At 54.4% G+C, this 27,796-nt stretch overlaps 1 protein-coding gene and 1 long non-coding RNA gene across 2 annotated transcripts; one reads left to right on the top strand and one right to left on the bottom strand.

Annotated features, from left to right (window-relative positions):
* On the top strand, positions 1–27,796 carry CHST3 (carbohydrate sulfotransferase 3). Its single transcript, XM_059169993.1, has 3 exons — positions 1–128; positions 24,697–24,921; positions 26,148–27,796. The coding sequence occupies exons 2-3, from the start codon at positions 24,782–24,784 to the stop codon at positions 27,442–27,444; spliced, it is 1,437 nt and encodes a 478-aa protein (XP_059025976.1). The 5' UTR covers positions 1–128; positions 24,697–24,781; the 3' UTR covers positions 27,445–27,796.
* On the bottom strand, positions 11,772–20,686 carry LOC131828855 (uncharacterized). The gene is made up of 3 exons (XR_009352596.1): positions 20,569–20,686; positions 19,946–20,026; positions 11,772–11,929 (listed from the first exon to the last, which is right to left on the bottom strand). It is a non-coding gene; the product is annotated as an uncharacterized LOC131828855 (long non-coding RNA).

The raw sequence follows: 27,796 nt of genomic DNA, 5'->3' as shown, positions 1-27,796 counted from the left end.
GAGCGACCGAGCCTCTTCTGCCGCGTCCTGCGCAAAGGAGGGCAAAGTTGCGAGCGGATGCTGCCGGCGCCGGACCCCAGCCGCGGACAGTCGGATCCGCCCCCGCCGGAGGAGGCTCGGCGGCCGGGGTAAGTAGGGCGCCGGCGTCCCGGAATCGCCTCCGAGGCCCGGGCAAGGCCGCCCAGCCGTGCGCCCCCAAATCTTCCCCGTCTGGGCGGCCCGCCAAACTTTGAAGGAAGAGGGGCCGAAAGGGAGCGTGGGAGAGGGAGTTCCCGGCTCAGGGGAAACTCCACGCAGGCCCCCGCGACCCCTAGACCCAGCCCGCACTCAGATTCACAGTTGCCAGGTACTCGCAGCTCATCATTCAAGCCACAGACACACGGCGCTCGCGCTGGGAGCATACGCCACGCCGACCCGGCACACGCTGCAGGCCGAAATGTACAACTCCGGGGGCGCCGGGGTTTGGATCTTGAGACCAAGCATGCCCTCCTGCCCGCAGATAAATCCACGGTCTTTGTTTAGTGCCCCTTACAGCCCCCCAGTGAGGAGCCCCCAAAATGCTATGGGCCGGGGGAGGGGCTGTCTTGTCTTTGAAAGTCGTGGCCGGCAACCCCGAGGCTGAAAGTGGGGAGGGGAAAGCGGATACTGCAGTCGGATCTCGGGGGTTCATCAGCAGCGAGTCCGGTGTGGAAACTCGGTGTCTTGGTGATGTGTCTGGGTGTGCGCAGCCCTTCCGGAGGCGAGGCCGGGAGAGAGGGGGGAGTGATTCACAAACTCGGGACCCAGCGTGCTGAGGTCTGTGAGCAGAATGGGGAAGGCTGCAGGCCGGTGCTGCTCAGCGCAGGACAGCTGGGTGGTGGCAGTGACAGGGCTTGCCAAGGAAAGTGCACAGACCACCAGCCCCCCTTCGGATATACTTCCTCAGAGGACCTCCAGGAGGACCTGCAGAGATTCCAGCCCTGGATGTCTGTGTGTGTGTGTACACAGGGTAGGGGATGTTGAAGACTCCTAAGGTCTGGAGGAAACCAGGGCAGTGCAGAAGCGCTATTTTCACTGCGTCTGAAGATGCGTTTGCTTTCAGATGCTCTGGCCTGGTGGCCTCAGCTGGCTTGGAATGGGCCTTCCTGCAGAGGAAGGGGCCCTGAGTGGTCCCAAGGAGCCCTGCCTGATTTGTCTGGAGATGTGGCCCAGGCAGCGTGTTCACAGTGCCATGTGGGCTGGTGCTGGGGACTTGAATCTCATCATTGGCCTGTGCTTCCTATTAAGAGGCGCAGTAGGAATGTCTCCATGTGTACATCTGGCTAAGCAGAGGATGGTGTTTGGTGTTTTCTTCCTGGCTCCTGCTGGCCTGGCTGGAAATGGGTCTCATGAAGGGTCTAGGAGCTATGTCCTCCACCAGCAGGGGCTTGGCTCTGCAGTGGCAGCAGGTGGAGGGGTAGTCACTGAGCATAGGGTGTTTTCCTTCATGCCAGCTGGCGTGAGTTTCCCAGAGGAGCTGAAACATGTCATGTTCCTGGAACTGGGATTAGAATCTCTCTTGGGGAGAGATTCCCTGCTGCCATGGGATTGAGAGCATGCAAGAATATGGGACAACCTGGCCATGGAATCACAAGGAAATGTATCATTCCCCTGCCCCTTTGTGGGGCAAAGCATATGGGCAGCAAAGCATATGGGCAGCACCAGAACTGTGGCCCCAGATGAGAGACAGGAGTGACCAGGACTTGGCTGTCTCCAATTTCAGGTGGAATGCTGCAGCCAGTCCTTCCCTATATCACGTTCCTGCCTTGTGTCTTCTGTGAATCAAGACCTCTGTGTACATTGTCTCATTGAGCCCTACATCCCTATGAAGTTAGCGTTTTATCCCTCTTTTGCAAATTAGGAAACTGAGGCTCAGAAAAGTTAAGAAATTTTTTCAAAGTCACACAGCTGATGAGGAACAAAGCTGGGATTTGAACCTGGACAGCCTGATTCTGGAACTCAGGCTGTCTCCACCAAGCCAGGCTGTCTCTATGGTCCCTACTGGCTCTCCATGACAACAAAGAAGCAACATGGGCTACTTACTAACATGGTCCTGGGGCCTCTGACTGAAGTCCTTTTTCCACACACCCTTCCCAGACTGGGTTATACCATGGGCCATAGGAAATCAAAATCTGGGTGGCTCTGGGCTGCTAGAACCTTCCATGTAGGACTGGAGTCTGGAAATGACAAGAGATTCAGAAGTGACTAGAGGGAGATACTTTAGTAATTCCAGTGAGAGATGATTTGCTGCTTAGTGGAGAAGTGGGGACAAAGCTGCCACTTGTGACCATATAAGTGATAAGTTTGGGTTTGTGAGAAACGGCCAGGCAGACATTCTCAAATGGATTATTATATTCCTTCTTTCTTCGGCCCTGACCTGGAAATCTGTCCGACAGGGAAATCAGCCCTCACCTGCCACCTCCTGCCTGGTGAACGTAAAGGAACATGTAGTAGCTGTCCTTCCCATGCCTGCTACGTGCCCAGGGGCGGTTTCTGGTCCCCAGAGAGATGGGTGGGGCAGAGCTGGGGTGGGGGTGATAACATGTCCCATAGAGGGACAGCAGTCACTGTCCCCACTTTACAGATGCAGACATGAGGCTCAGAGAGGTGCAGTGGTCACGAAGCTACGGAACTGCAGGCTGTGCTGCCTCCAGGCACCCCTGCAGGCGCTTTTAGGGGTGACTGTCCTCAGTCTGGTTGGTACTCTATACCCCAAAAGGGCCAAGAGGGGTGCCTCTCATGGCTCTGCCCAAGGTGTCTATACACAGGAAAAATGTAACCTTAAATAAGGAGCAGAGCTTGACCACTACCCAGCAGGCCCTGTGCACCTTCCCCAGGAAGCCCACGTTGGGGAGTCCAAGAACATTGACCGAGCTGAGCTGTAGGTATTAGAACCCTCTCCTGCCTCCACTGCTGAGTGGTCATGCTGGCCAGGGTAGAAGTTGGGAGACTGGGTGTGGAGAGAAGCTGCCAGGGACAGGGGGTGCTCATCTTTGTACCCTGGCTCTATCCCAGCATCTGAGACATGAACGTACTTGGGGACCATGGTCAGGGGATGGGTGAAGCCCAGGGAGGGGCTGCGGGCGAGCGCCTCTGCTGGGAAGTCATAAAGCAAGGGAGCCAAGGGAATCCTCACCATGAGGAAAGGCTCACAGAGGTCTCTGCCTGTCATGAAAAGAAAACAGCTCTGCGTTTCATTCCTTAAACAGAGTAAGAAATGTCATCTCTTCTCTGATGACTAAATACGAGATAGAATGCTGCTTGTTCTGCCTGAGCATGTGGCTTCCACGGCTGGGGGTGGGGTGGTCCCTGGCCTGCGGGACCGTGCTGGAGGTAGACACATTCAGTCTTGGGTTCTGTTGCCCCAAATCTGGCCAGTTGCTCCCCCCACGCTTATGCACCGCCATGGAGAGAGGAGGCAGGCAGGCAACGGCACCCCCTCATTCCTCCCCATCTTGCCTCTCCCCTCCACATTTCCCCTACCCCCCCCCCCCCGACTTGCTCCACAAAGATGGCTGTGTGCTACAGGTCTGTGGGTTTCTCTGCGCCCTGAGACATTTATCACTGGGGTTCTAGAGGACTCTGAAAAGGATTTGGAGGAAAGTGTGGAAAGTAAATAAGCCAGTTCCCAGTTGAGCATCTCCTGAATACCACAAGTAAACAGCCCTCCCAGAGGCCAGCCTGGGAAGCTCTGTGTTGGCCTCCCATGGTTGCACCTGGCTCACTGGCTGCTTTCACCAGCTCCCCCCTCCCTCCCCTCTCCCTGTCCAGCCCCTCCTTGACTTGGGAGCCTCAAAAGTCAGGGAAGCAGACTGCTGGCCTGTCCTTGTGCTGTGAGAGGTTGGCGCGTGAGCTGTGGGGACCAGGAGGAACATGAGGGAGGAAAGGGCGCCTACAGGGCCCACTCAGCCCTGCTCCATCTGAAAGTCTCCTGGCGTCGGTTCCACTCAGCGAGGCGGAGGGTGGTCTCCCAGTGGGTGAGTTGGACTTTGGTGGTAGAGAATGATGGGGCTTTTTCCAGTTTTGTGGCACCTGATGAAGTTTTGTGTCTTAAATGTCTAGAGTAGATGGACCAAAGCTAATTCTCCCCTCTTGTGCACCCCTCCCCACAAAAGGTGGGGCTCACATGTGAAGAAACCCTTCAAACCCGTACATTTACCTTGAAAGGCTTTGGGGACTAACTTGAATGTTAAGGTTCTTTGCTTATGGCTGGAGTCACATCAGATTAGGCCCTATCAGCTTAGGGTGCTGGTAGTGTAAGTTCACACCAGAGGTTTCAAGGAGCTTGAGCACCAGTGTAAGTTGCTATGTCTATAGGGGTAGGAAGCAAATTCATGATCACTTAATAACTCCAGTGCATTTAGTTGACCGACTGTAAAACCCAGCAGCGTCTGGTGAAAAGGGAGAACCAGGGCTCTGGGTGGGGGGAGTTCCTGACTGGGACGCAGAAATGGCTGAGGGGCCTTTCCATTGCATGGGACTGTACCGAGCTGGGTTGGCAAACTGGAACCTCCGGGATCTGGGGAGCAGACACTGCTGGGAGGCTCTGGGTCCCGCCTCTGGCCGGGAAGCTTGGGGGGCATTTGGTTGTCATGCTGCTGCCAGGCTGCTGAGAGAGAATTGGGGTGAGCGCCGTAACTTGCACCCTGGGGGGAGAGAAGCTGCATACCACATACTCACAGGCCATGACATTATCACAGGCTGAAACACACACACACACACACACACACACACACACACATAGGTCCACCACCCACAGATATTTCAGTAAATACCTGGGCACATTATATACCAAAACATTTGTAGGTACAACACAATCATCCCAAATTAGTAATGGTTAAGAGCACATATCCTAAAGCCGGAATGCTTGCAGTCCTGCTTAGTAGCTTGTGACCTTGGGCTAGTTACTTAACCTCTCTGGGCCTTAGTTTCTTAATCAGTAATAGGTCATAGGTAATAGGGCTGTCAATGAATTGATAATATGTGAGGAGTTTAGAAGTGTACGGAGAACTAGGCCAGTGTTAAAGTATGATTCACCACAACCTCTGCCCCAGATACTCAGACTCAAGTTCACAAGACTTCTCAGAGAGGTACCCACAGACTTGTCAGTGAGTGGAATCAAAACCTTTGTATGTACTTTTGGAGCCCTGATTCTCAGAATGTGTGCCATTTGCTGTACTGGACTCAAACTAGAATTTATGAGGAAAATAATTTCATGCTCCCTCAGAAAGCTCATTATTTTAAAACGGTGTTGGTACTAACACCCCCGGAAAGGGTGGAGATTCCTTTAGCAGCAAGGGTTTTCAGACTAGGTTCCACGGAGCCCCAGAATGCAGTGGGGACCCTTCAGAGGCCTGAGGGGAGGAGGCTCCAGGCCTCTCCCCACCTGGTGTGTTGTACACACCGGGCTTCTGAGGGAGGTTCTGGTTCAGAAGAAGGCTCTACAGCTTCTCCATTTGAAAGCCCCCCCTCTCCAGGCGGACTTGCTTCTCTTCCTGCGTTTGTGAGTGCCTGTTCACACTCGCCCAACGCCGGTGAGAGCCCACGCAGCCACCTGACAGTGCTGTCTCAGGCCTCCCCCACTCTTTTTCCCCACTCTTTTTCCCCACTCTCCTCCCTTCCCTCCAGCTGCCTCACCATCTGCAGGATTCTGGAAGGTGCTGAGGGGTCTGAGCCAAAGCAGCGCTATCTGAGGAAATATTTTGAAAACAGACTTGGCCGCCCCCTGGCTGAGATGGCACCAATTTTCAGCAAGGCATTTCACAACTCGCATCAGGCCTAAGGCACGTGAGCTGGGCCATGGGGGCCTGGCTCTGCTCTGGACACAGCCCGGGGTTCATCACTGCAGGGTCAAAGACAACCTACCTGAAGAGGCCCGAGATAGAAACCTAGCACCTGTGAGGAAGGGGAAGTCAGCCTCGGTCCGTGGGGCAGAATGAAGAACTGAAACACCCGTGACCGGGAAGGTCAGGCCCGTCACGGTCAGGCCCATCACTGGGGCTGTTTTTTTATCTGAGAAGAGCTGTTTGCTTTCCACACGTTCCTCCTGCCCTCTGGTGCAGGTGTGGTGCAGGTGCCTAGTGGTCAAGTACACAGGAAGCCCGACAGGGACTGTACCCTTCAGGCCTCCCTGGCCTGCACTCGCTTGGTTCTCAACAGGAAGCTCGTTGGGGAGGCACCCTGGGATTGCCATTTCGCAGACAGGCGCCCAGAAGCCCATAAGCAGGAGAGGTGGCCTGCATCCCTCGACTGGTGTGAGCAGAGCGGAGCCACGCTCCGAGCCCCGCCATGTGTGAGCCACACCGCCAGAGCTGCAGCCTGAGAGGACAGTCACTTCATCACGGGCCGGGCCAGACTGCTGCTTTCTGACCTGGCGGCTCAGGGGAGGCTGGCTTCCGGGGTCGCCACAGCCCTTCGAGGGCCCTGTGGGTGGAAGTTCTAGCCCCGGCCCACCCCCACTTGCACAGAGCACTCCTGATGGTAGGAGGGCCTCTTCTGCAAGGCCGACCATCGGCTGATCGCTGCTTCCCCTTGGCAATGACCTGGGCTCAGGAAGTGGCACAGATGGCAGGGGAAGAGATTTAAACTGGCAAGGTGGAGCTGGCAGGTTAGGGGTGTTCCAGCAAGACAGACCCCCATCCTGGAGTAGGTGCTGAGCTGCTCTGGGTGCCGGTGGCTTCCACGGGCCCTGTGATGTGGATCACATGGCCCAACCTCCCTTCCCCTTGTCTGCACTGTTCCCTGTTCCATACTGTCCTCATTCCCCAGACGCAGGCATCCTGCTCTCTGTAGCCTCTCCAGCCTCTCCTTCCTTCCTTGTGGCCAGCTCCCATTCAGCCTCTGGCCTCCGCTTGAGTGTCCCCTGCTGCGGGTAGTGAGCTCTGTGAGAATAGCATCTGTCTTGCTCCCCTTGGTGTCCCCCCTGAGTCCCCACCTGACTGTGGAACCAAGAGCAACAGATGGGACATGAAAGCTTCACCATGCAGGATAGGACAGTATCCATTCTCCCAGGGTGGGAGGGGAGAGATCGGAGTCTGGGCAAGGTAGGGGGAGTCGTGCAAGTTGGAGGAAGCAGCTGATGTGGACCAGAGGCTTTGTGTGGGACTGGGTGGAAACAGGAGAGTGGGACCCTGGGCACATGAACCTGTTGCAGGCATTATCCTATGTGCTGGGCTGGGCTGGGGTCCTGACAATGGGCCTGAAACCCTCCTAGAGGTGCCTTTGAATTAGGTGGGGGTGGTGGGTGCTCCACTGCTCAACCCCATCAGCAAGTGGTTCTCAGGTCTGTCCCCTTATGGAAGGATGTCTTTCCAGCCCCTCCAGCTCCTCCAGGGTTCAGACCTGCCCCCCAAACAATGTAGGCCTTCCAGCAGAGAAGAGGAAGCCCAGCAGGCACGCTGCCTGCTAGGGCTGGTTCTAGCTGCAGCCCTCAAGATGTTCTTGCAGAAGTAGGGGGTTCCCCCCGAGTGCTAGATTCGCCTCCCCACCACCCAGGGAGCACACATTAGGTGCTTCAGCCTGGGCCTCGCCTGTGCAGGTACTGCATGCCCGCTCAAGCCCGACACTGTGCAGGGTGGCCTGGGGGTGGCAGAAGGTGCCCCCAACGCTGGAACGGGAGAGGAAACTTGGGTACAGATAACGACCTTCAGGTCGAGCTGTGATGAGCCCAAAGAGGTGGGCTGCTGGCAAGAGAAGGGGAGCCCTGCTCCTCACCTGCTGTGTGACCATGGTCAAAGTGCTTCACCTCTCTGTTCCTCAGCTTTCTTGGCTGTAAAATGGAGATGTAACAGTACCTATCACATGGGGGTAATAGGAAAATAAAATGTGTCCCTATACAAGTGTTCAGAGCAGTGACTCCCGTACAGTAAACATTGAGAAGAATGAGCTATTTTTTCTTATTTCTTAAATAAATGCCGCTAGAGAAGTCAACTGAGGTCAGATCATCGAGGCCCTAGAATGGCGTACTTTCCATTTGCTAAGCGCCTGCTTCGTGCCAAGTAGTTACAGACCGTCTCACTAAGACCCGTACAGCCCAGCAAGGTTGTTAGCCATGTGTCCATTTTCCAGATGAGGAAACTGAGGTTCAGAGAGGCAGGTTGACCCACCCTAGACCACTTGGCCAGGAGAAGTCTGAGGCAGTAACGAAATCCAAGTCTGTCTGGCAGTTTACTCTGTCCGTGTGGAGATTGGAGAGACATGACAGAGGCAGCATGGGGGTCACAGCCCGGAGCAACTGCCCTTATGCTGTAGTCATGGGCCCCTGGGGAAAGGGGGGGACAGGAGAGGATGGGGAAGGAGAGATACCTTGCAAGCCACAGGGAGGGCAGGGTGGCACGGAGACAGAGAGGCCTTGAGGCCACAGCGCACAGCTTACCATTTACAGCCTAGGGGCACTACTGAGTCATTCTGGGAAAGCATGACCTCATGGTCTGCCGCCTACCTGCCAGTCTGCTCTCTTGCCCTCTGGCCCTCTGATGACCGTGTGCCTAAAGTCCTGCAAGGGACCCTCTGGCCCCGAGTAGCCGGGCCAGATCAGCTTCCTCCCACCCCCTTACTCATAAGCTTTGCTGTGGCAGAAGCTTCCAGAAGTGGTGATAGGCATGAGGAACTTCCAAAAGTATATCCTTGCCAGGCCTCTGATTGGAAGTCTGGGCATTCCAGTGTTGGAAGCACTTTTAAAAAAGTAAAGCCTGGTTGAGCTGTGTCCCCAGCACTCTGCCAGGTCCTAAAGGCCTCTGCCTTCCTGGTAGGTACAGTTATCTGAGAGCTCTTTACGGACTAAGCATTCTTAGGCTGAGTGATTTATTTTCATCAGTCTTACTGCATGAGGTACCCCTATTTTACAGATGCCAACACTGAGGCCTAGAGAGGGTAAGTGACTTGTCCAAGGTCACACAGCCAAACTGCAAATCTTCAGCTGTCCAACTGTAGCTGTGCCTATGCTTTTAGCCACTCCACGATCCAGCTGCAAAATGAAGTGAGTCACAGGAGGTAGGGTGTATGAACCCAGGCCTGCCAAATGGCGCGGCGCAGACAGGAAGTGCCCAGAGAGTTTTCATCTTTCAGTAGTGTGAATCACTCCCCAGAGTTTCATGGAGATGTTGATCTCCAAGGAAGTGGCAGAAAGCACCCAGCTCCTTGGCCGTGCAGACCCTGATTATGTGGCCCTTCGGAGGTGTATCTTACCTCTCTGGAAGGAACACAGGCATGCAGGGTGTGTCTGTTCTGGTTTTGGTGGGCCAGACCTGGAAAAGGAGTGTGAGTCAAGAGAGGGGCTGAGCGCCAGCTTCCTCAGCCTCGCCCGCAGGCGAAGGATGCCAGGCTGTAGCAGCTGCTGCTGGGGCTCCCAGCTCCGCCCACCCCAGCCCGCCCCAGCTGCCCTAGCTGGAGCCCAGCCTGTGCAAAAGGGTGCCCTCCCCCTCCACAACCTCATGAGGGAGGCACAGTTAGCCCCATCTTCCAGGTGAGGACACTGAGGCTTAGAGAGCTTTTCTGGCTCACCTGAAATTCCTTTGGCTGGAAAGGGGAGAAATGAGACTGTGAAGTCTTCTGTCTACAAGGACAGGAGCAGGGAGCTAGCCTCCCCTCTGACACGGGTGACACGGGTATCGGTCAGCTTTGTTCTCAGGCTTGCATTTCGGATTCATTCTGCAGTCACTGGGCTCCCGTGTTGCTGCGAGAATGACCCTCTGGGGTGAGAGAAGAGTATGAGTTACCATTTTCCCAGGAGCACTTTCGAAGCCTAGGGGCCCTCTGCAGGCTTCCAGGCTTCCAGGCTGGGCCCTTTCCCCAGCAGAGCGCCCGCCCCACCTTAGTGGGCCTGGCCTGGAAACAAAGGGCCTCCACCAGATAACCTGGCTTAGGGGTTAACCTGGCATGTGACTCAACGGACAGGGGCCAGATTCTCAGGGGTCCCTAATCCCCTTTTTAATGCCCAAGTCCCAGGTTAGCCCACCCCCAGGGGCCCTCCCCACAGATATGTGGGGATCCCCCAGGGTTCCATGGTCTTGCAGGGTGGTTCCTCCTGACCCTGCCCTCCCCTTAGCCCTCAAGACCCCTTGGCTTCAGGGGTGGCTATCCCCCCCACACACCCAGAAGGGAGGGGACCCTTCAGGTATTCCCTCCAAACACCACAATAAGAATTTCTGGGCAGTTGTCACTTTTCTTGCAGGGAAAGTAGACTTAAGTTTGACTGTAGGGGCTGTCTCACTTCTCGTTGTCTCCGGATTGTCCTTTCTGGCTTAGCCTCGGCTTAAATTCAAAGGCCTGTTAAAATGTCTTCCAAGTGAGAGTCTCACCCCAAAAAAACTTTGCCTCTATTTCTATAGGTAGAAAACTGTTGCTTGCTTTTAATGTTTGTTTTTTAGTTTGATTAAATTTTATAAATTAAGTAATACATGCCCATGGTACACAATAGGAGAGGTACAAATGGATATAAGGTGAAAGGCACAAGCTGGAGAGTAGCTGTCCCAGACAGTCAGTGTGACCCCTGCCGCGGGGTCATTGCTAAGCTGGTGGGTGCTCCCTCCCAGGCTGTGCTGGCAGCCGCATCCCAGCCCCCCTCAGCAGTCACCTTGGACTCCACTCATGAGACACAAAGGCCCCCGCAGCCCCAGCATCCCCCTTAGCTTCCCAGGGTGGCTTTCTCCTGCATTCCCAGCTGCCTCTTCCATTTTCCCCTCTTGTCTGGCTGGGCTGGGGCCTGCAGCTGTGGCCTGGGGGGTCAGGGCCCCACGCTGGTGATCTGACCAGACATCCTGCCTCTTGGCCAGCCTGAGAGCAGGTTAAGGGTCCCCTAGGTGCTGGGGCTCACACGGACAGGTCCACCCTTCACTGCCATTCCTGGTGAGACTGAGGGTGACCTAGGCCTCCCCTGCTCCTCTCATCTCCCCCCTCCCCTCCCTTCCTCTCTGCATCCTTCCCTTCTTTCCTGACATATTTATGTGGTGCTATATAGCAAATGTTAACTCGAATTCATAAGAGTGGAGCAAGTTAGAGAAAGAAATAGTGCCAGGAGAGCAGTGTGCTGGAGATTTAATGTCAGCAGACCCTGCCCTTCATGCCTTGGCCTTGCGTCTCCAGCTGGGTGACCCTGGGCAGGTTGCTTAGCTTCTCTGAACCTTACACTCTCCTCTGGAGAATGAAGGCAAGGGTGGGGGTAAAAATCCATGCTGGGTACAGGGCTGGCCTGAGGACCAGGAGGAGCAAAAGGGCTTCTAAGGAGGAAAGGGTGACAGAGGTGTGTGTTTGGGGAGGGGGGTGTGCAGTGCTGTACCTCTGGAGGACTGGTTATGGCTGTGGGGACTAGATCAGGGAGCACCCTGGGGACCGTGGGATTTGGGCTCCGCCTTAGGTAGATTTTGACCAGGCACAATGGCCCCTTAGGCAGCTTGGCCCCTGGGCTTCATGGCTGCCTGCCCTACCATGGGAATGCCTTTTCTTGTCTCTATTTCTATGCAGAAATGGACCCTTAGCTTTGTATTTTTTTTTTTTTTTTTTAAGGAATGAGTTTAGAGTTTTTATATTTGTGTTAGATGCTTACTAAGCAAAATTCAAGTAAAAGGGGCAAATAGCAGAAAGCAACGACTCATCCCTCAGTCCCACACCCAGATGTAACCAGGTAACTATTTCGTGCTCATACTTCTCTAGGCACATCTACATAGAAGAGAGGGCAGTAGAGAGGCAGAAAGTTTTTTTTTTAATTTATTTTTAATTGATTATTTATTTATTTTATTTATTTTTTGAGAGAGAGAGAGAGAGAGAGCCCATGTGTGCCAGCTGGGGGGAGAGGGGGCAGAGGGAGAGGAAGAGGGAGCCTATCAAGCAGATTCCCCAGCCACTCTCCAAATCTAGCTCCTTGTCCAGTGAATTCTTCCCTGGGGGTTGGCCTGGCTTTCTCCCTGGGGAGGTCCTGTATAGAGAGGCAGAAAGTTTTATAAACCTGGGGAAATGCACAGTTTAGTTTAATTTTTAGGCCAGTGTTCTAAGGACACTGTGTGTGCCCCGAAGCAGCCCCTCTCATCTGTTGGCCGTGTCTATGAGGATAGTGTGGTGGGGACGGAGTGGGGGGCGGGAGGGCTGCTTGGAGGCGGGGGTAAACCCAGATGCTCTGCCCTTTAAAACTTCCCGATACAGACCAATTACAAAAGGGGAGCCGGTTGAAGTTGGTACATACCAGCTCCAGAACAGTGGTTTTCAATCTTTGGACCAAAACCTCAGACAAAGGTACACAGAACTGAAACAGAAGTCTCATGGAGAGACTTTTCAAATTTTCAGTTCTACACCATTCTGGCTAACTTTTTTTAAAAAGCTCATTGACCTACCAAATTGATTGTGAGCTAGAGTTTGAAAACTATTCCCCCAGAAGAGTGATCTTCAAACTTTACACTAAACTCACCTGGAGAGCTTCCTGGAACCACTTGCTGTGCCCACCCTCCTGAGATTCTAGTTGGAGAGGTCTGTGGAGGGCCCCGAGAATGTGCATTTCCACCAAGCTTCCAGGTGCGGCGGCTGCTGCTGGCCCCGGACCCCAACTCAGATCCAAAAGACAACCAAGATTGTCTTTTAAGGCCCTGTACTCTCAGTAGACACTTTTCAGAGGGTTTGCTTTAGTCAGCAGATGAGAACCGCTGATGGATAACACAAGAATTTGGGTCTCTGACATGTTTGGAGGGTGCCGGTCAAGCAGTGTCTTCAGGATCTTAAATACCACTCTCCTGAAATCCAGCTCACGCTGTTAATACCAAGTCCAAATGCAGAAACCGTCTGCGAAGCAAAGGCACATTTATGCCCAGCCCCGGTTGAATTACCTACCTCTTAAATCCCCAGCAGAACATAAAACCCTCCCAGCCCTTTTGAAAACACTGTTCCTCTATAGGCAATGAAAGGTGCCATTTACCATGTAGATTTCACCTTTTCTGGTTTTTTAAAGGGAAGAAGGTAAGTCAAGCATGACCACCTCACGGAGAGAGCGGTTTCTCCTCCCTCTGGTTGGGGTCTGTTAGGTTTCAGTGGCTGTCCCTGGGTCCCCAGCTTTTCCCGGAACCTCTTCCTGGCATGGCAGGGAAGCCCGTGCGACAGCACTGGGGCCTGGGGCCTGGCTAGGTTTTAAGCTGCCTCTGCTCCTCCAACCAGGGAACTCTCAGCCCCCACTTCTAATCCTCCCCCTTCACAGCCTTGGGGCCCCCTCCCCAGCCTTACAGTCCTCTAGAAGCCAGCCCTCAGCTGGGAGCAGCCTCGTGAGGGAGGGAAGTGTTAAATGGGCACAGAGCCCCTCTGTTCCCACTAACAATGGCCCGTTGATGACTGGATTCTGCCCAGGGCGGGCCCCCTTGACTGGACTTTGGGGAGGAGGACCGACTCCAACACCCGCCTCTCCCAGGCAGCCATTTCTGGGTGTGAAGTGGATCGAGTCCTCGGCCTCTGGCCACAGAACCTCATTCTTCAGGCCTTGAAGCGACAGTGAGAAACCCACTCACCCCTCCTATCCTATCCCGGGGGCAGTTCGAGGCCCCGGGAGTGATTCAGTTCTGTGTAATTCAACAAACATCTATTGGACAGTGGCTGGGCATGGAGGCTCAGTGCTACGTAGCTGTGGGGAGTAAAAATAATGGCTGACATGAATTCAGTGCCTCTTAGAGTCACCCCCATCCCTGGCTGCCCAACAGAGTCCCTAAGGAGCTGCTACAAGTTCCATTGTGCAGCCGCTGCCCCCACCCATCTTCAAGAGTGCACCGCAGGCCCTGATATTTTGTAAAAGCTCTCAGAGGGATCCTCATTCCCAGCTGGGATTAAGCATCCTGGGCCTCTTACTGGTTAGACGCTAAGCTTGCTAAGCATGGAACCGGTCGGCCCCATTTCATGAGGGAGGTGCTTGTGGGAGGCTGAATACCGGCTTCCCGAAGATGTCTACACATAATCCCCCCCTCCACCCGGAGGTTGTGTTACTTCTCAAGGTCAAGGGACTTGGCAGTGGAACTAAGTTAAGGATTTTGAGATAGGGAGATGACCCCAGATTATCCAGGGGGCCCAACGTCAGCATACAGGTCCTGAGAAGAGGGAGATTCAGCATACAGGTCCTGAGAAGAGGGAGATAAGAGGACAGAAGAAGTCAGAATGATGCCTGAAGAAAGCGATTCAACCAGTCGTTGCTAGCTTGGAAGACGGATGAGGGGGCCATGAGCCATGGAAAGCAGGTAGCTTCTGGAAGCTAAGCTGCAAAAGTCAAGGAAGCAGATTTTCTCCCTAGGGCCTCTAGAAGGAAGGCAGGCCTGTGGACACCCTCATTTTAGTCCAAACTGGTCTTGGACTTCTGACTTTCAGAACTCTTCAGGTGAATAAGTACATGTTGTTTTAAGCCGCTGAGTTGATGGTGGTGCGTTAGTGGCTACAGGGAACGAATACGGGCCTCTTCCTAACTTTTTACCGATGAGGCACAGAGAGGCGAGGCAGTCAGCTGGGGTCACCAGGCTAGTGAGTGGCTGAGCTGGAGCAGGAAGAACCCATCACTTGATGTCCCCCACCTCACCGCCCTCCCTCTTTGCCAGAGAGATATGCATCCGAAGGCCCACCCCACTGCGCTCTTTCCTGTGTCCTTTGTTAATGGTGGGGCTCATTGGCTGGGGAGGATTGAGGGGAGGGGGGTTGGGCAGGTGAAGGAAAGCTGGGGTGGGCCAGGTTGGCCCCCAGGTGGAATGCCACATTCGTTTTTTGGTGGTTTCTAAAGATTTTAGTTACCTATTTGGCAGAGATCACAAGTAGGCAGAGAGGTAGGCAGAGAGCGCTGAGCAGAGAGCCCGATACGGGGCTCGATCCCAGGACCCCGAGATCATGACCTGAGCTGAAGGCAGAGGCTTAACCCACTGAGCCACCCAGGTGCCCCAGAATGCCACATTTGAACTGGATTCTGGAAAAGCGGAGCCACAGGCACTATAACCCCATCTTCTCTGCTGCCTGTCATCACACCGTCTCTCAGGGCCACTCTGCCTCTGGGATCTGGCCGCTGGCCACAAGCCGGCCGCAGGCTTGGGCAGGAGCAGCAGCCTTCTACTCAGCTGTCACCCTCAGCCAGCAACAGCTGCTTATCTGGGACAGCCAGCGAGCTCCCATCTTCCGGGAAGCCAGCAAAGGCCTTGTGCCTTCAAAGGATGTTTCTTCCAAGACGCCAAGAACCTTGTATTGGAGGTCACGCGTGTCTCTTTGAGGCGTGTGAAGCAGGCAGAGTCTAGAGGGTTATCCAAAGTCACACAGCAAGTAGGTGACAGGTCCTGGCAGACCAGTTCCCGGCCTGGAACTCTGAGCTGCCTGCTACCGTGCCGCTCCCATGACTGGGTTAAACCTGCTGTCTCAGTGATAGGACACAGTAGTTGCGTTCCTGAACCATGGAGCCAGACTGCCTGGGTTCAAAACCCAGCTCTGCCTTGTGCCCGAGGACAGGTGTTTGTCCTCTCCTTGCCCTAGGTGGGGGTGAGGGGTAGCAGCGAGGAGGGTGCTGCCCCACCTTCCTCCTCCGGTTGTGCTGAGGACCAAATTCCTTTACGCGTGTGAAGTGCTTGGAAGTGCCTCGTTCACGTTCACGGTCCGTGCTAGCTCATCATTATTCAGCTCCTCTAAGACGGGGACTGTGTCTCTCCCTCCCTCTGCCGCCAGCACCTTGAGCCCTGCGTGACCCAGAGCAAGTACTCTGCAAATGAGTTAACGGGTCCTGCCCTATCCCCAGCTTTTATCATCCAGAGGCTTACTAGGTACTTTACTTGACTTTCAGCTTTTTACAAGTTCCTCCTTAGATCAAACCCTCCTCCTGCTCCTCCTTGCCTGGGAGCTGTACCAAGGTTCGAAAGCAGCCGGAAGCTTGCTCCACTCCTTGGTAAATCCCAGGAGTGGTTCAGAGATAACCCAGAGGTCCCATGTTCTCACCGTTGAGTGCCCGTGTTACACCATTGCCAAGGCTGCACCTGGCCAGCCTGCTGAGCTCTCCCTGGGGGGGTCTCTGGGCCCGGTGGCAGCTCCGTTTGCACACTAAGTCTCCTGTAGCCTCACATGGACCCACTGCTTGCTCCCAGTGTCTCTGCTCCTACTTAGAGTCCATGCCAGGCCTTCAAGCCGGTGGTAGGTTAGGCGCTGTCACAGACCGTATGGGTCCCTCATGTCGCCCCTTTCTCTCTTCCCTGCTGTGAGGATGGGGCTTCCTCATCCTCACTCAGCCTCCCCCACAAAAAGCCCCCAAGCATATCCTTGCACATGAACAGACCCCAGGGGTATGGCCAGTTGTGGTTCTACAAAAAGCCAAGCTCAGGGGTACAGTTTGGATTCAACTCATCCAGTCTCTGCCCCAGGACAGCCACTCTGGTCAGTCTTACTGCCTGCCTCCAGCTGTATTTCCAGAGTCCCCTTTCGACCCTGCCTCTGTGATAAGAGACTTTTTCCTTTCCTTCTCTTTTCAGTTAAGCTTTTTATGTTTTTTAAGTTTTTCTTTTCATTTCAGTGAGTTAACATGCCGTGCTGTATTCGTTTCGGGTGTGCAGTATACTGGTTCTGTAATTCCAGACGTCACCCGGTGTTCATAATGGCAGGTATAGTCTGTCCTCCCAAATTGTTAAATGTTCTCAGTTTTGAGATCATTACAGATACACATGAAATTTTAGGAAATCATGTAGAAAGATCCCATGCACCTAGTTCCCCTCGTAACATCTTGCAAAACTCTCGCCCAAGTTCACAGCCAGGGCACTGACATTGACTGACACATAAGATAGAGCACCACAGAGGTCCCTCGTGGCACCCTTTTTATAGCTGTAACCACTTCCCGCCTGCCCCCACGCCTGCCTTTGCTCCTGACAGTACTGATCTGTGCTTCTCTCTTTACAATTTCATCATTGCTAGAATTTGACATAAAAGGGATCATGCAGTCTGTAACCTTTGGAGACTGGCTCTTTATTTTCACTCAGTACCCCCGACATTCATCTAAGTTGTGTGTAATACTCAAAGCACAGAAAGGTTTGAAGTCTCCCAAGAAAGGTCAGTAAGTAGGCTAGAGTGGGAAGGGGCTCCTGAGCTTGTGCATTGAGAGCTTTTGCCTACCCAGGGGTCCCAGAAATGCTGTAGTGGAGTTAATCTTTGCAAAGGGGCAGAGTAAGATGGGAAAGCTGTGTGACCATAAGGAAAGGCAACCCCGTCCCCCCCCCCCCCCCCGCCACAGCTGTCGAGGGCTTCTCCTGAACATGTTCACCTCTGATGCACCCACAGGCATGGATACAGACTTGCATGCATTTCTGGTTGAACTGTTGCAGAGCAATCAGACTAAAACAAAGGCTTCCAAGCCCACGAATGAGCACAGAAATTTGTAGTAATGAGCATGACCAAAATGGAAATAATAAACCACATGAGGGAGGGAAGAATAGAATTCCATGGCTTAGAGATTCCTAGCCTTCTTCGGCTATCCCCCTAAAGTAAAAGCGGCCCCTATTTGACACCTGTGTCCACCCTTTCCCATCCTACACACGTGGCAGACATCACTAATCAACATCACTAATCATTCTGGCTCATGGTGAACAGGCTTGACCTCAGTCTTCTCAGAGCTCTAGGCAGTCAATACCAATTGATTGGCGTTGGGTCACCAGTTGAGGACTGCTTGCTGTGCACAGCTTTAGTGCATTCCCTGGGTGGGGCGGGGGGGGGAGCATGAGCGGGGGGAGGGGTAGAGGGAGAGTCTTAAGCAGGCTCCACACTCAGCATGGAGCCCAGCGTGGGGCTCGATTCCATGACCCTGAGATCACGACCTGAGCTGAAACCAAGAGTCAGATGTTTAACCGACTAAGCCACGCAGGTGCCCCTATAACCACTCCTTTTCTTTGGAAAGAGTAACCAATAAACATGGTAACAAATTCAAACCATATAAGAAGGTATATGCAAACAGTGGGTCCCCATTCCCACCCCTGTGTCCCAGGTCCCCTCAACCACTCTCAACCAATTTCTTGTTTTCCTCTCTAGGGACAGTGTGCATACCAGCATGGCTGTGTCCCCACCCCGACTTTACACAGATACCACAGGACCTCACACACTCTTGTCCCGTGTTTGTATTCCTTGTATCTTGACCAGCCTTTCCCATCAGCCCATACACAGCTGCCTCTCTTTTTAACCCCAGCAGAGTATTGCACTGACAAGTGGACCCTCATTTATCTTGCTAGCTTTTTGTTTGGGTTTTTATGTTTGTGCCTGTCAACAGACTTGAAGGTTATTTTCAGCCTTCTGCAGTCACGAACGGTATACTGTTGTGTGTGGCCTTGTTCGGACTGTGCTCATGGAGCTGCAGGATGAATTTTCTGGAAGTGGAACTGCTGGGTCAAAGAGCATGCACACTTAGAGTTGGGATGGTTGTGCCAATTTGTCCTTCAAGAAGAACACTCCAGCAGCATGACGAGAGAATCCTGTCTATTAGTTAGGATGCAGCAGGCCATGTTGCAGTAACAGACCCTCAGATCTCAGTGGCTTCACCCAACGAAAGCTTATTTTCCCCTCACGCCACCTCTGCTGCAGGTTGGGGGGCTTCCCTGTCCGCAGCTCAGGACCTGGGCTGAGGCAGCTGGAACCTGGGGTCTCCAGTGTGGCTACAGCAAGAGAAGAGAAGGCCTGAGGGACGTGTGGGATCCCCTGAAGGACCAGGCCCTGAAGCAGCTCACGTCGCTTCCACCCACATCCCGCTGATCCCAGAGGCTGGGGGAGCTGGAGGGCGTGCGGGCACTTGGCGAGCCCCGCGTGTTTGCCTGTCTGCCTGTTCTTTCTCCCTAACATTACCTGCACACAGGGTCACGGAAGACGCTGTCTTCCGGTCTGATGTGTAAAAAAAACGGGCACCATGTATCATCTCAATTTACCCTCATGCTTTCCTTAGGCAGCCGGCCTTCACCTCCAGCTGTGGTACCCATAGCGGACAGGTTCACACTCAAGACACACCCCAGGGGGCTTGCCCACATTTTTCACAGAGCCCAAAAAACAGTTTGTGGGGAAGCCCTGAGACTTTTTTTTTAAGTTTTGGCTCTCATTCATAAAAACATATAAAGGCATGTGAGTAATAATATAAAACTAGCCATGTAAAGATCTTTGCCAGCTGTGGTATGGAACGGATTGGCAGTGGTTCTGGGAGATTTCCTAAGCTCTCCGTAACTCCGCCTCCACTCCCCTTCAGGAAGGCACAAACCACGTGAGGGAGAAGGGTGGGGCTGTAGGAACCTTCTATCCCTAGCAATTCTTCTCAAAAAGCGATTTTTTGGGGGGAGGGGGTTTGCAAATGTTTGATGCCTTCGCTGTTCTTAGTAACCTTCCCATGGATTATAACTGGCGTGTTTTCTTCAGTAAAGGGCTTAATGGGCTGGATGGAAGGCTTGGAGGATGGGTGTACAAGGCTCATGTGCTTGAATGGAGGGTTTATGTAAGAGTTTGGGCTGGCATTGCACGGTGAAGTTAGAGTGTAGAATGCCAGACTAAGAGGTGGTAAGGAATTTCATTTGGTAGCCAGTAAGGATCCTGTAAAGTTGGGAGGGCAAATTGGTTTTTGTTCACGGGACAATGCTAACGGATTGGTGCTTCAGAGGGAAGGTGTATGAGGCTACGTCGAGTCTCAAGCTGCAGAGAGGATAGTGATTGATTAGTGATGTCTGCTTCAGTCACAGGACTGCTGAGTGGTGGTGTGTGTGCTCCAGGGCAAGCTGGAGCTAGGGGAAGAGCAGGCGGAGGGCAGAGGGAGAAGCAGGCTCCTCACTGAGCAGGGAGCCGAGACGTGGGGTTCATTCAATCCCAGCACCCTGGGATTGTGACCTGAATGGAGGGCAGACGCTTAACCAACTGAGCCACTTGGGTGCCCTGTCATGAAGCTTTTTAAGTAGGCTAAGCTATGAGAGTCAGAGTGATAAAGGAGGACAGGGCCATCACTCACCTGGGACACAGGAGACCCACGTAGTAGTTGGAGTTTTGTCATCATCCACGGGTATGCCTTGGTCTCTCGGAGCCTGAATTTCTGTAGATAAAAAAATGAGGAAAGGTAGGTTAGAAAATTTCCTGGTGCTGACATTCTTCAGCGTTAGAACAAGAGTCATGTTTTTTCAGGAGTGGTAGAAAGGACACTTTGCTCTTTTGGACATCCTGGACGCCAGCTTCCACTGCAGGCCTTGACTAGGCAAAGCCCAGAGTGCAGGGTCAGCACTGACCCCACCCAGGGCCCTGGGCTTGGTGTGAGAGGTGCTGGAAGGCCCGGAACTATTCTCTGGGGCCCTGTACTTCATGCATCGGTTGGCCTTGGGGTTCACACAGGATGTTTCGCTCATAGGGCTGAGCAGACCCTGATAGAGCGACTCTCAAATGGGGGTAGGGTGTGTTCTCCTTATCTCCACCGAGCAAAACAGGACTGAGGGGCAGCTGGGGTCTGTCCCAGGTGGAGCTGGTGCAGCCCCACCCCCACCAGGCTGGCCCTCTGCCCCCTGGTCCACCTCGTGATGGTGGCCCACAGCTTCTCACAAGTTCTTGGACCTCCACTGCCTCTCAGGTGAGACACACTTTTACCTGTGGCTGCTTCTCCTCTGTCTGTCTTGGCTGAGGTTGGGCCCATGCCCCTAAGGGGATCCTAGAGGGGTTTGTTCTTGGGAGAGGAAGCTGGAGCTCTGGAGTGTGAACAGTCTTGAGGAGGAAGGACGGCCCCGTGGCTCTGGGGCCCAGCAAGTGAGGGGAGTGGAGTTTTGCGGCCTGATGCAATGTCTGGCAGGGCCCGTCCCTTATCAGAGCTCCCGTTCCCAGCAGACTCTGGGACCCCACCTTCCCTTAGGGGAGGCAGGGGCAGGCTGGGAGGCATCCAAGTAGAAAACTGTTGTCTAGTGGGGGTCCCTCGTGGCACAGGGGGGAGGCCTGGCCAGAAAGGCCCCCAAGGGGAGAGGAGGGTAGGAAGGTTGGTGCATAGAGCTAGGGCCTTAGCCCAGCCTACTCTTTTTATTCCTTCTCTAAGATTTGTCTGGAATACCCCTGGGGCTTTTCTGCCCTCCTCCCATTATTAGCGCATCGCTGTAGGGGCTTGAACTGAAAGCCCCAGGGCTTGGTTTCTTCATCCTCAAAATGACATCCCGGATTGATAGTGATAATTCAAGAGACCCAATGTTTGAAACCCCAAGTGTGAAGTTTTGCCCATGGCACACACTTCTAGTTACTTGCCTGCAGTACACACTCGGGGTGTATACTTGGAGCACACACCCGTAAGCACACAGGTGGTTTATTCATCTAGGGAACAGCTGCTGTTCCTTTTTCCTGTGTCCTACCAACTTAGGAGTGAGCATCTCCCGCCGGGCCAGATGCTTTGGAAAAGGCATGAGTGCGTTCATCCGACAAGCATTCTCGAACACCTGCTCTGTGCCCCATGCAGACAGAGCTGGGCACGGGGATTCTGGGCACAGAATACAGGGGTGGAACAGATGGACGAAGCTCTCCTGTCACGGAAGCTACGTGCCAGTGGTTGAATCTGGCAAGAAACCAGTACATTTCTGTCCAGGAAGGAAATGAAACAATCTGTTGAGAAGGGAAGTGTTGGGGGAGGGGAGATGGTCCCTGGGAAGTTGGTGGTCGGGAGGGCTCCAGGGGAGGGCTCCAGAGATGAGCACTGGGGATGACTGGACCAAGGGCAGCTGTCCCACCCTCTGCGGCCTCCTGGCAGAGCTGCACTGGCCCGTGCTTCTGGCCTTCTTCCCCATTGACCCTGGCGCCCTGGAAATGGGACCTCAGCTGGCATCTCACCTTTTCCTTTGGCTGTCACTCCACTTGCTGGGTATCAGGGGAGGAAAGGTATTGAGTACTCCACTGGCAGGGGGCATCTGCCGAGAGAAGCACAAATGTTTCATTCTCACCATGAGCGAAGGAAGAGTGCACCCTGGGTTTTGGGAGGGAGCATCACAGAGGTTTGACTAGCCTTGACAGAAGTCATAGACCCACTTCTTAGAGAGGGCCTCTGCTGGGAGCTTTGCCAGGTGACTCCCATCTTGGCCTCATCTTCCTCCCTGGTGACCCTGTGACCTCCTGGCCCTTGTGGCCCTCTCCCAGCTCCTGGGTCGGAGGACCTCCCACATTGCCCCTGGGACCTCTAAACCTCCCTCATCTGCCTGCCCACCGTCCACTGGGCCTCTGGAGCTAAGGCTAAGAGCAGCCTGCTGGGCCAGGGCGAAGGAACCCGCAGCCTGCCTTGTGTTTCCTGTCAAGAGTTTTTACCATTGCTTCTTCCTTTTAGGGCAATGCTGGGAAGGTTCTTAGGAACCCTGTATTATTCAGGGGGGCGAGGGGACTGGGATGGCAACTCAAAAATAGAAACAGTGCTTGCAGAGGAGGGGAGGAGAAGGTGCGGAAACTTTCTATCATCGAGGCGGCTGAACTTCTGATCTTATCAAAGACCCAGAAGGGAGAGGACAATGAGAGCAACTCCCCCCACCCACCCCTGCCCTTTCTCCCCTTGTTTCTCTCCTATCATAGTTAATGAGCACTTACCGTGCCCCAGATACTATTCCTCATGGCAGCCTTATGTACAGGTTTTCCATGCTACAGGTAAAGAAACTGAGGCTCAGAAAAGTTAAGTCACTCCTACAAGGCTACACAACATGGTAGACACACAGAAAGGACTAGAACCCAGGACTCCTGGTCCCAGCTCCTTTTGCTTCCCCTTACATCATCAGATACAGGCAACTCTCCAGCCAAGAGATGAAAGGGCGGGAAGTCAGGATTTTAATCCCTTTTGCTCTGCAGACTCAGCATTGAGTCTCACCCTTCCAGAGAGATGGATGGCCTCATACCCCATGGGGTGTTCCGCAAACTCATGCTGACAGCCTGCCAGGCACTGAGCCAGGCATCAGCTTTGACAGGTTTGCTCACCTGTGTTTTGTTGGGCAGCTGGCATATGCTGGGTGCCGTTTTAGATGCTGGTCCCTGCTTCCTGGAGCTCAGATTCTGGGAAGGGAGGACAGGCAGGCAGACCATCAGCTGGAAAGCCCAACCATATATGCTATAGTGGGGGTGACTGGGGAGCCCTGGGAAGCTCAGACGACCTGGGTCTTGGAGGGATGATGAAGGCTCCTGTTGGGGGAACCTTGGACAGTTACTTAACCCGTCAGCCTGTTTCCTCATCTGTAAAATGGGATAACTGCTCCCTAACCGGACTCTGTAAGGGTTGGAGAAGAAAATGCAAATCAAGCGCTTAGCATGGCACGTGGCCCAGAGCAGGAAGCACTCAATGAATCTCAGCCACCCAGCTCATTCCAGTTGGCCCTTCCAACCCGAGTGTCAGCTCCATGAGGCCAGAGACCAACTCTGCTTGCTGGCTGCTGTATCCCCAGTACCTAGACCAGAGGCTGGCACAGAGTGGGTGCTTACGGAGTCGTTGTTTAATGAATATGTGGGGAAAGGCCCAGAAGAATTAGGAAGGGGCAGGAATATTCTAGTTGCTCTGGAGCTGTCTCTGCAGGTCTCCTCTCCCTCCCCCTGAGCCGCTCCTCAGTCACCCACACTCAGGAAGCCTCACCACCCCTCTGCCCTGCACAGCTGGGGCACACCACTCTGCTGCCAGCTTCCACATCTGCCTTCTGGTATTGCAGAGCCCCTGGCCCACTGCTTTCCCCAAAGGACAGATGCACTGGCTGTCCTTCTAGTCACTTCCATTGTGTGACGAAGGTGTGACCCCAGCATCTACCTTCCTGCCTTCTTACTCTCTCATCCATGGCAGCTGCTTCCTGTGGGGAAATCTTTTCCAGAAGAGAGCTGATCCTGGATGCACTGACCTAGGTCACAAGCCTTCCCCACACTTGGAGCAAACAGTATCCCATGAATGACCGTCCTCATGGAGAACGCATAGACTTTTGGATGGAGTTGGATGGGGTGGTGTTGTGCTGGAATCTGGGGTTCATGATGCAGGACAGGTGTGTGTGATGGTGCAGATGTGTGCAAGAAATGGGCTCCTTGGGGAATGCTATATTTGCTCAGCTATTAAAAATATATATATATCTTCCGGTGAGAGTCATCTATTCCTTTATTCCTTCTGTTGTTCGGCAGCCGTGCTCGGGTGTCTCCTGTGTGCCTGGCCCAGTGCTAAAGGATAATGAGGGGCCTGAACAAAACCCCCTTACGCCACAAAAGGATGATCAGCGGTGAACAGATCTTACAAGTCGGCTCACCTTATGACAGTCTCAGATGCTAATGGGAGTCTGCATGGTGGTGGGACCCGCGGGAACCCTAACCTAGGTAGGGGCTGGCTGCTCCAGGAGGGGCTGTGTTGCAAAGGCTGAGGCCATGTGAGGGATTTTGGAAGGACCCAGGTGAAGGATCTCATGTAGATGTGTATATATAGCATTACAATAGGTCCATCTCCATTTTTTATTTAGGTATTTGTAGTCTTTTCTTGTTGCAAACATTTCTAGTTCAAGGAACATTCTTTTCCATCTCCTTGCCCTTGAATTATGTGTGAGGTCAAAGGATAAGTTGATGGAAGTGGGATGAATGAATTAAAGGGCTGATTAGCATTTTAAATGACCTGATTTCACCTCATCCATTGGGAGAGTGGGTCTGGGATTCTGGCTGCTAAGCCGGGCCACGGCCCTCAAAAGTTGGGTGGGAAAACTCTTCATTCTTCACCTCCAGACAAGGTTGTCCTGACCAGCGGTCTTTTCACAGGACGAGGGTGTCGCCCACCTGAAGACGGCAAGCCAGATCCTGAGTGATGCTGCTGAGCTGACAGCCCACGGCCCCACCGTTCCCCATGGAGAAAGGACTCGCTTTACCCCAGGACTGCTGGGACTTTCTGCACAGCCTGAGGATGAGGAGCAAATATGCCCTTTTCCTGGCTTTTGTGGTGGTGGTTTTTGTCTTCATTGAAAAGGAAAATAAAATCATATCAAGGTGAGGAGTACAAGTGCCTGAAAGTCTTCCTTATCAGGGAGGGGTGGATGGGGCAAAGAGGTAGCCATAGGGCTCTTTGTGGACCTACAAAGGCAGTCCTTAAACTGGTAATCATAGGCCCCTCCTGTGCCCAGGCAGTGGTCCTGCACACGTCCCTAGGAATGCACAGGGGAGACACTGGGGCTCTGGACTCAGGCAACCTGCGTTGCAATCCTGATTCAGGCCCTTTCTAGTAGGGACAGCCTGGATAAATTCACTTTTCTGTGTCCTAAGTTCCTCTTCCATAAAATATGGCTAACGATGGGGCTTTCCTTACAAAGATTAAATTAGGAAATGTAAAACGTTTAGCTCAGTGGCTGGCATGCAGTTGGTACCCAGTATTTGATGACCATGATTATTATTATTAATCTTGGATAGGATGATGCCTCACATTAACAGCACATCTACTACACCAGCCGAAGCCATGGGTGAGGGTGAGCCCATGGAAAGGCAGGGGTTGCTGGTACACATTCCCTGGTGGGCAGGACTGCCATGTGCAGCTGTCCGTGTTATATACTGCTAAATTCCAGGGGTGCGTACTTATCTTGGCTTCACTGGGAATGTTGCCCTCCTGGAGTTGGCAGTATACTAGTGTGTGCAAGGTCTCTGCTGTGTCTCTGCTAGCCACAGAAGGATTTCTTAGACCTATTTTCCTAACACAACACCCTGCAAGAAAGTAGCCACCATGGATAGATTAGGAATTGGGCTGTGTAGCAGGCACTGTGTTACTCAGCATGGACTATTCGTGCCCACGGGGTCCTACTGCAAGCCCCTGCAGCTCTCCACCACCAAACTTCTTCTCTACCTGTACACAGTTAAGCTAGGACCCGCAGCCAACACCAGCTGGCCTTTCATGTCCCTTGGGCAAGAGAATCCTCCAGTGTGTTCTACACGGTCTCCTAGGAGGCCCCAGGGGGACTGGTTTGCCCACAGGCACAGCCTGCTCACCCTTTACAGACCTCTTTTTCTCCCCACCTCACTTCCTATCTCTCTACCAGTTCTCCTGCGATCATGTCCCAAATAAACTACTTAACAGCCCTCAAATCCTTGCCTCCAAGTCAGCTTCTGGGCAAACCCAGCTAAGATAGGCTCTGGGTGATCAGGCCGGGAGTCAGCTTCCAGGTGCACAAGGGATGGAGTCCCTAGTCACTCGCTGACTCCGATTTCCCTTTGTCCTCCTATCCTAGGGTATCAGACAAGCTGAAGCAGATCCCGCAACCCCTGGCTGATGCCAACAGCACCGACCCAGCCCTCATCTTGGCCGACAATGCATCCCTGTTGTCCCTGAGTGAGCTCGATTCGGCCTTCACCCAGCTGCAGGGCCGCCTGCGAAACCTCAGTCTGCAGCTGGGTGTAGAGCCGGTGGGGGAAGAGGCTGGGGCGGAGGCTGAGGTTGCAGCTGGGGACGAGGGGCCACCGCCACCCCCGGGGGCCGGGCCCCGGCGCCACGTGCTGCTTATGGCCACCACGCGCACCGGCTCCTCATTCGTGGGCGAGTTCTTCAACCAGCAGGGCAACATTTTCTACCTCTTCGAGCCGCTGTGGCACATCGAGCGCACGGTGTCCTTCGAGTCGGGAGGTGCCAGCGCTGCGGGCTCAGCCCTGGTCTACCGCGACGTGCTCAAGCAGCTGTTTCTGTGCGACCTGTACGTGCTGGAGCACTTCATCAGCCCGCTGCCCGAGGACCACCTGACCCAGTTCATGTTCCGCCGCGGCTCCAGCCGCTCGCTATGCGAGGAGCCCGTGTGCACGCCCTTCGTCAAGAAGGTCTTCGAGAAGTACCACTGCAAGAACCGCCGCTGCGGGCCCCTCAACGTGACGCTGGCCGCCGAAGCCTGCCGCCGCAAGGAGCACATGGCCCTCAAGGCCGTGCGCATCCGGCAGCTGGAGTTCCTGCAGCCGCTGGCCGAGGACCCGCGGCTGGACCTGCGCGTCATCCAGCTGGTGCGGGACCCGCGCGCCGTGCTGGCCTCCCGCATGGTGGCCTTCGCGGGCAAGTACGAGGGCTGGAAGAAGTGGCTGGCTGAGGGGCAGGCGCGCCTGGGGGAGGAGGAGGTGCAGCGGCTGCGGGGCAACTGCGAGAGCATCCGGCTGTCCGCGGAGCTGGGGCTGCGGCAGCCCGCCTGGCTGCGCGGCCGCTACATGCTCGTGCGCTACGAGGACGTGGCGCGCTGGCCGCTGCAGAAGGCGCGCGAGATGTACCGCTTCGCTGGCATCCCCCTGACGCCGCAGGTGGAGGACTGGATCCAGAGGAACACGCAGGCGGCGCAGGACGGCAACGGCATCTACTCCACGCAGAAGAACTCCTCGGAGCAGTTCGAGAAGTGGCGTTTCGGCATGCCCTTCAAGCTGGCGCAGGTGGTGCAGGCCGCCTGCGGCCCCGCCATGCGCCTCTTCGGCTACCGGCTGGCGCGGGACGCCGCCTCGCTCACCAACCGCTCCGTCAGCCTGCTGGAGGAGCGCGGAACCTTCTGGGTCACGTAGGCGGCCCCGGGCTCGCGCACGCGCACTCCCCTCCTTGGGAAAGACCCGCCCTTGCCTGCCTTGCCCCCAGGACAGCCGGCGGTGAGCTGGTGGCTCCGGTAGAGGGCGGCCAGGCGGGTGAGCGGCCTCCAGCGGGGCAGGCAGCCTTTCTGGAGCAGTGGGCTCCCCCCATGTCGCAGCCTGGGGCCTGGGGTCTCTCACCGAGAGCGGGACAGCGCCTGTCCCCCAGGGCTGCCAGGCCAGGACCTAAGGCGCTGTGGTCTCCTGAGTAGGCATCCAGGCCCGGAGCTATTGACAACAAGCCTTTCTCTGTCTCTTGTCTCTCTCTCTCTCACACACACAATATAAGAAA

This window comes from Mustela lutreola, chromosome 4 (genome assembly GCF_030435805.1).
Source record: "Mustela lutreola isolate mMusLut2 chromosome 4, mMusLut2.pri, whole genome shotgun sequence".
Lineage (NCBI taxonomy): Eukaryota > Metazoa > Chordata > Mammalia > Carnivora > Mustelidae > Mustela > Mustela lutreola.
Note: the sequence above shows the minus strand (reverse complement) of the source record. Positions and strands in the feature narration are given on the sequence as shown.

What these genes read in the sequence shown, in the direction of transcription:
- CHST3 (XM_059169993.1), top strand. Translation starts at nt 24,782, where the DNA reads ATGGAGAAAGGACTCGCTTTACCCCAGGACTGCTGGGACTTTCTGCAC. An exon ending in GAAAATAAAATCATATCAAG is followed by an intron (nt 24,922 to 26,147) that starts GTGAGGAGTACA and finishes CTCCTATCCTAG; the next exon opens with GGTATCAGACAAGCTGAAGC.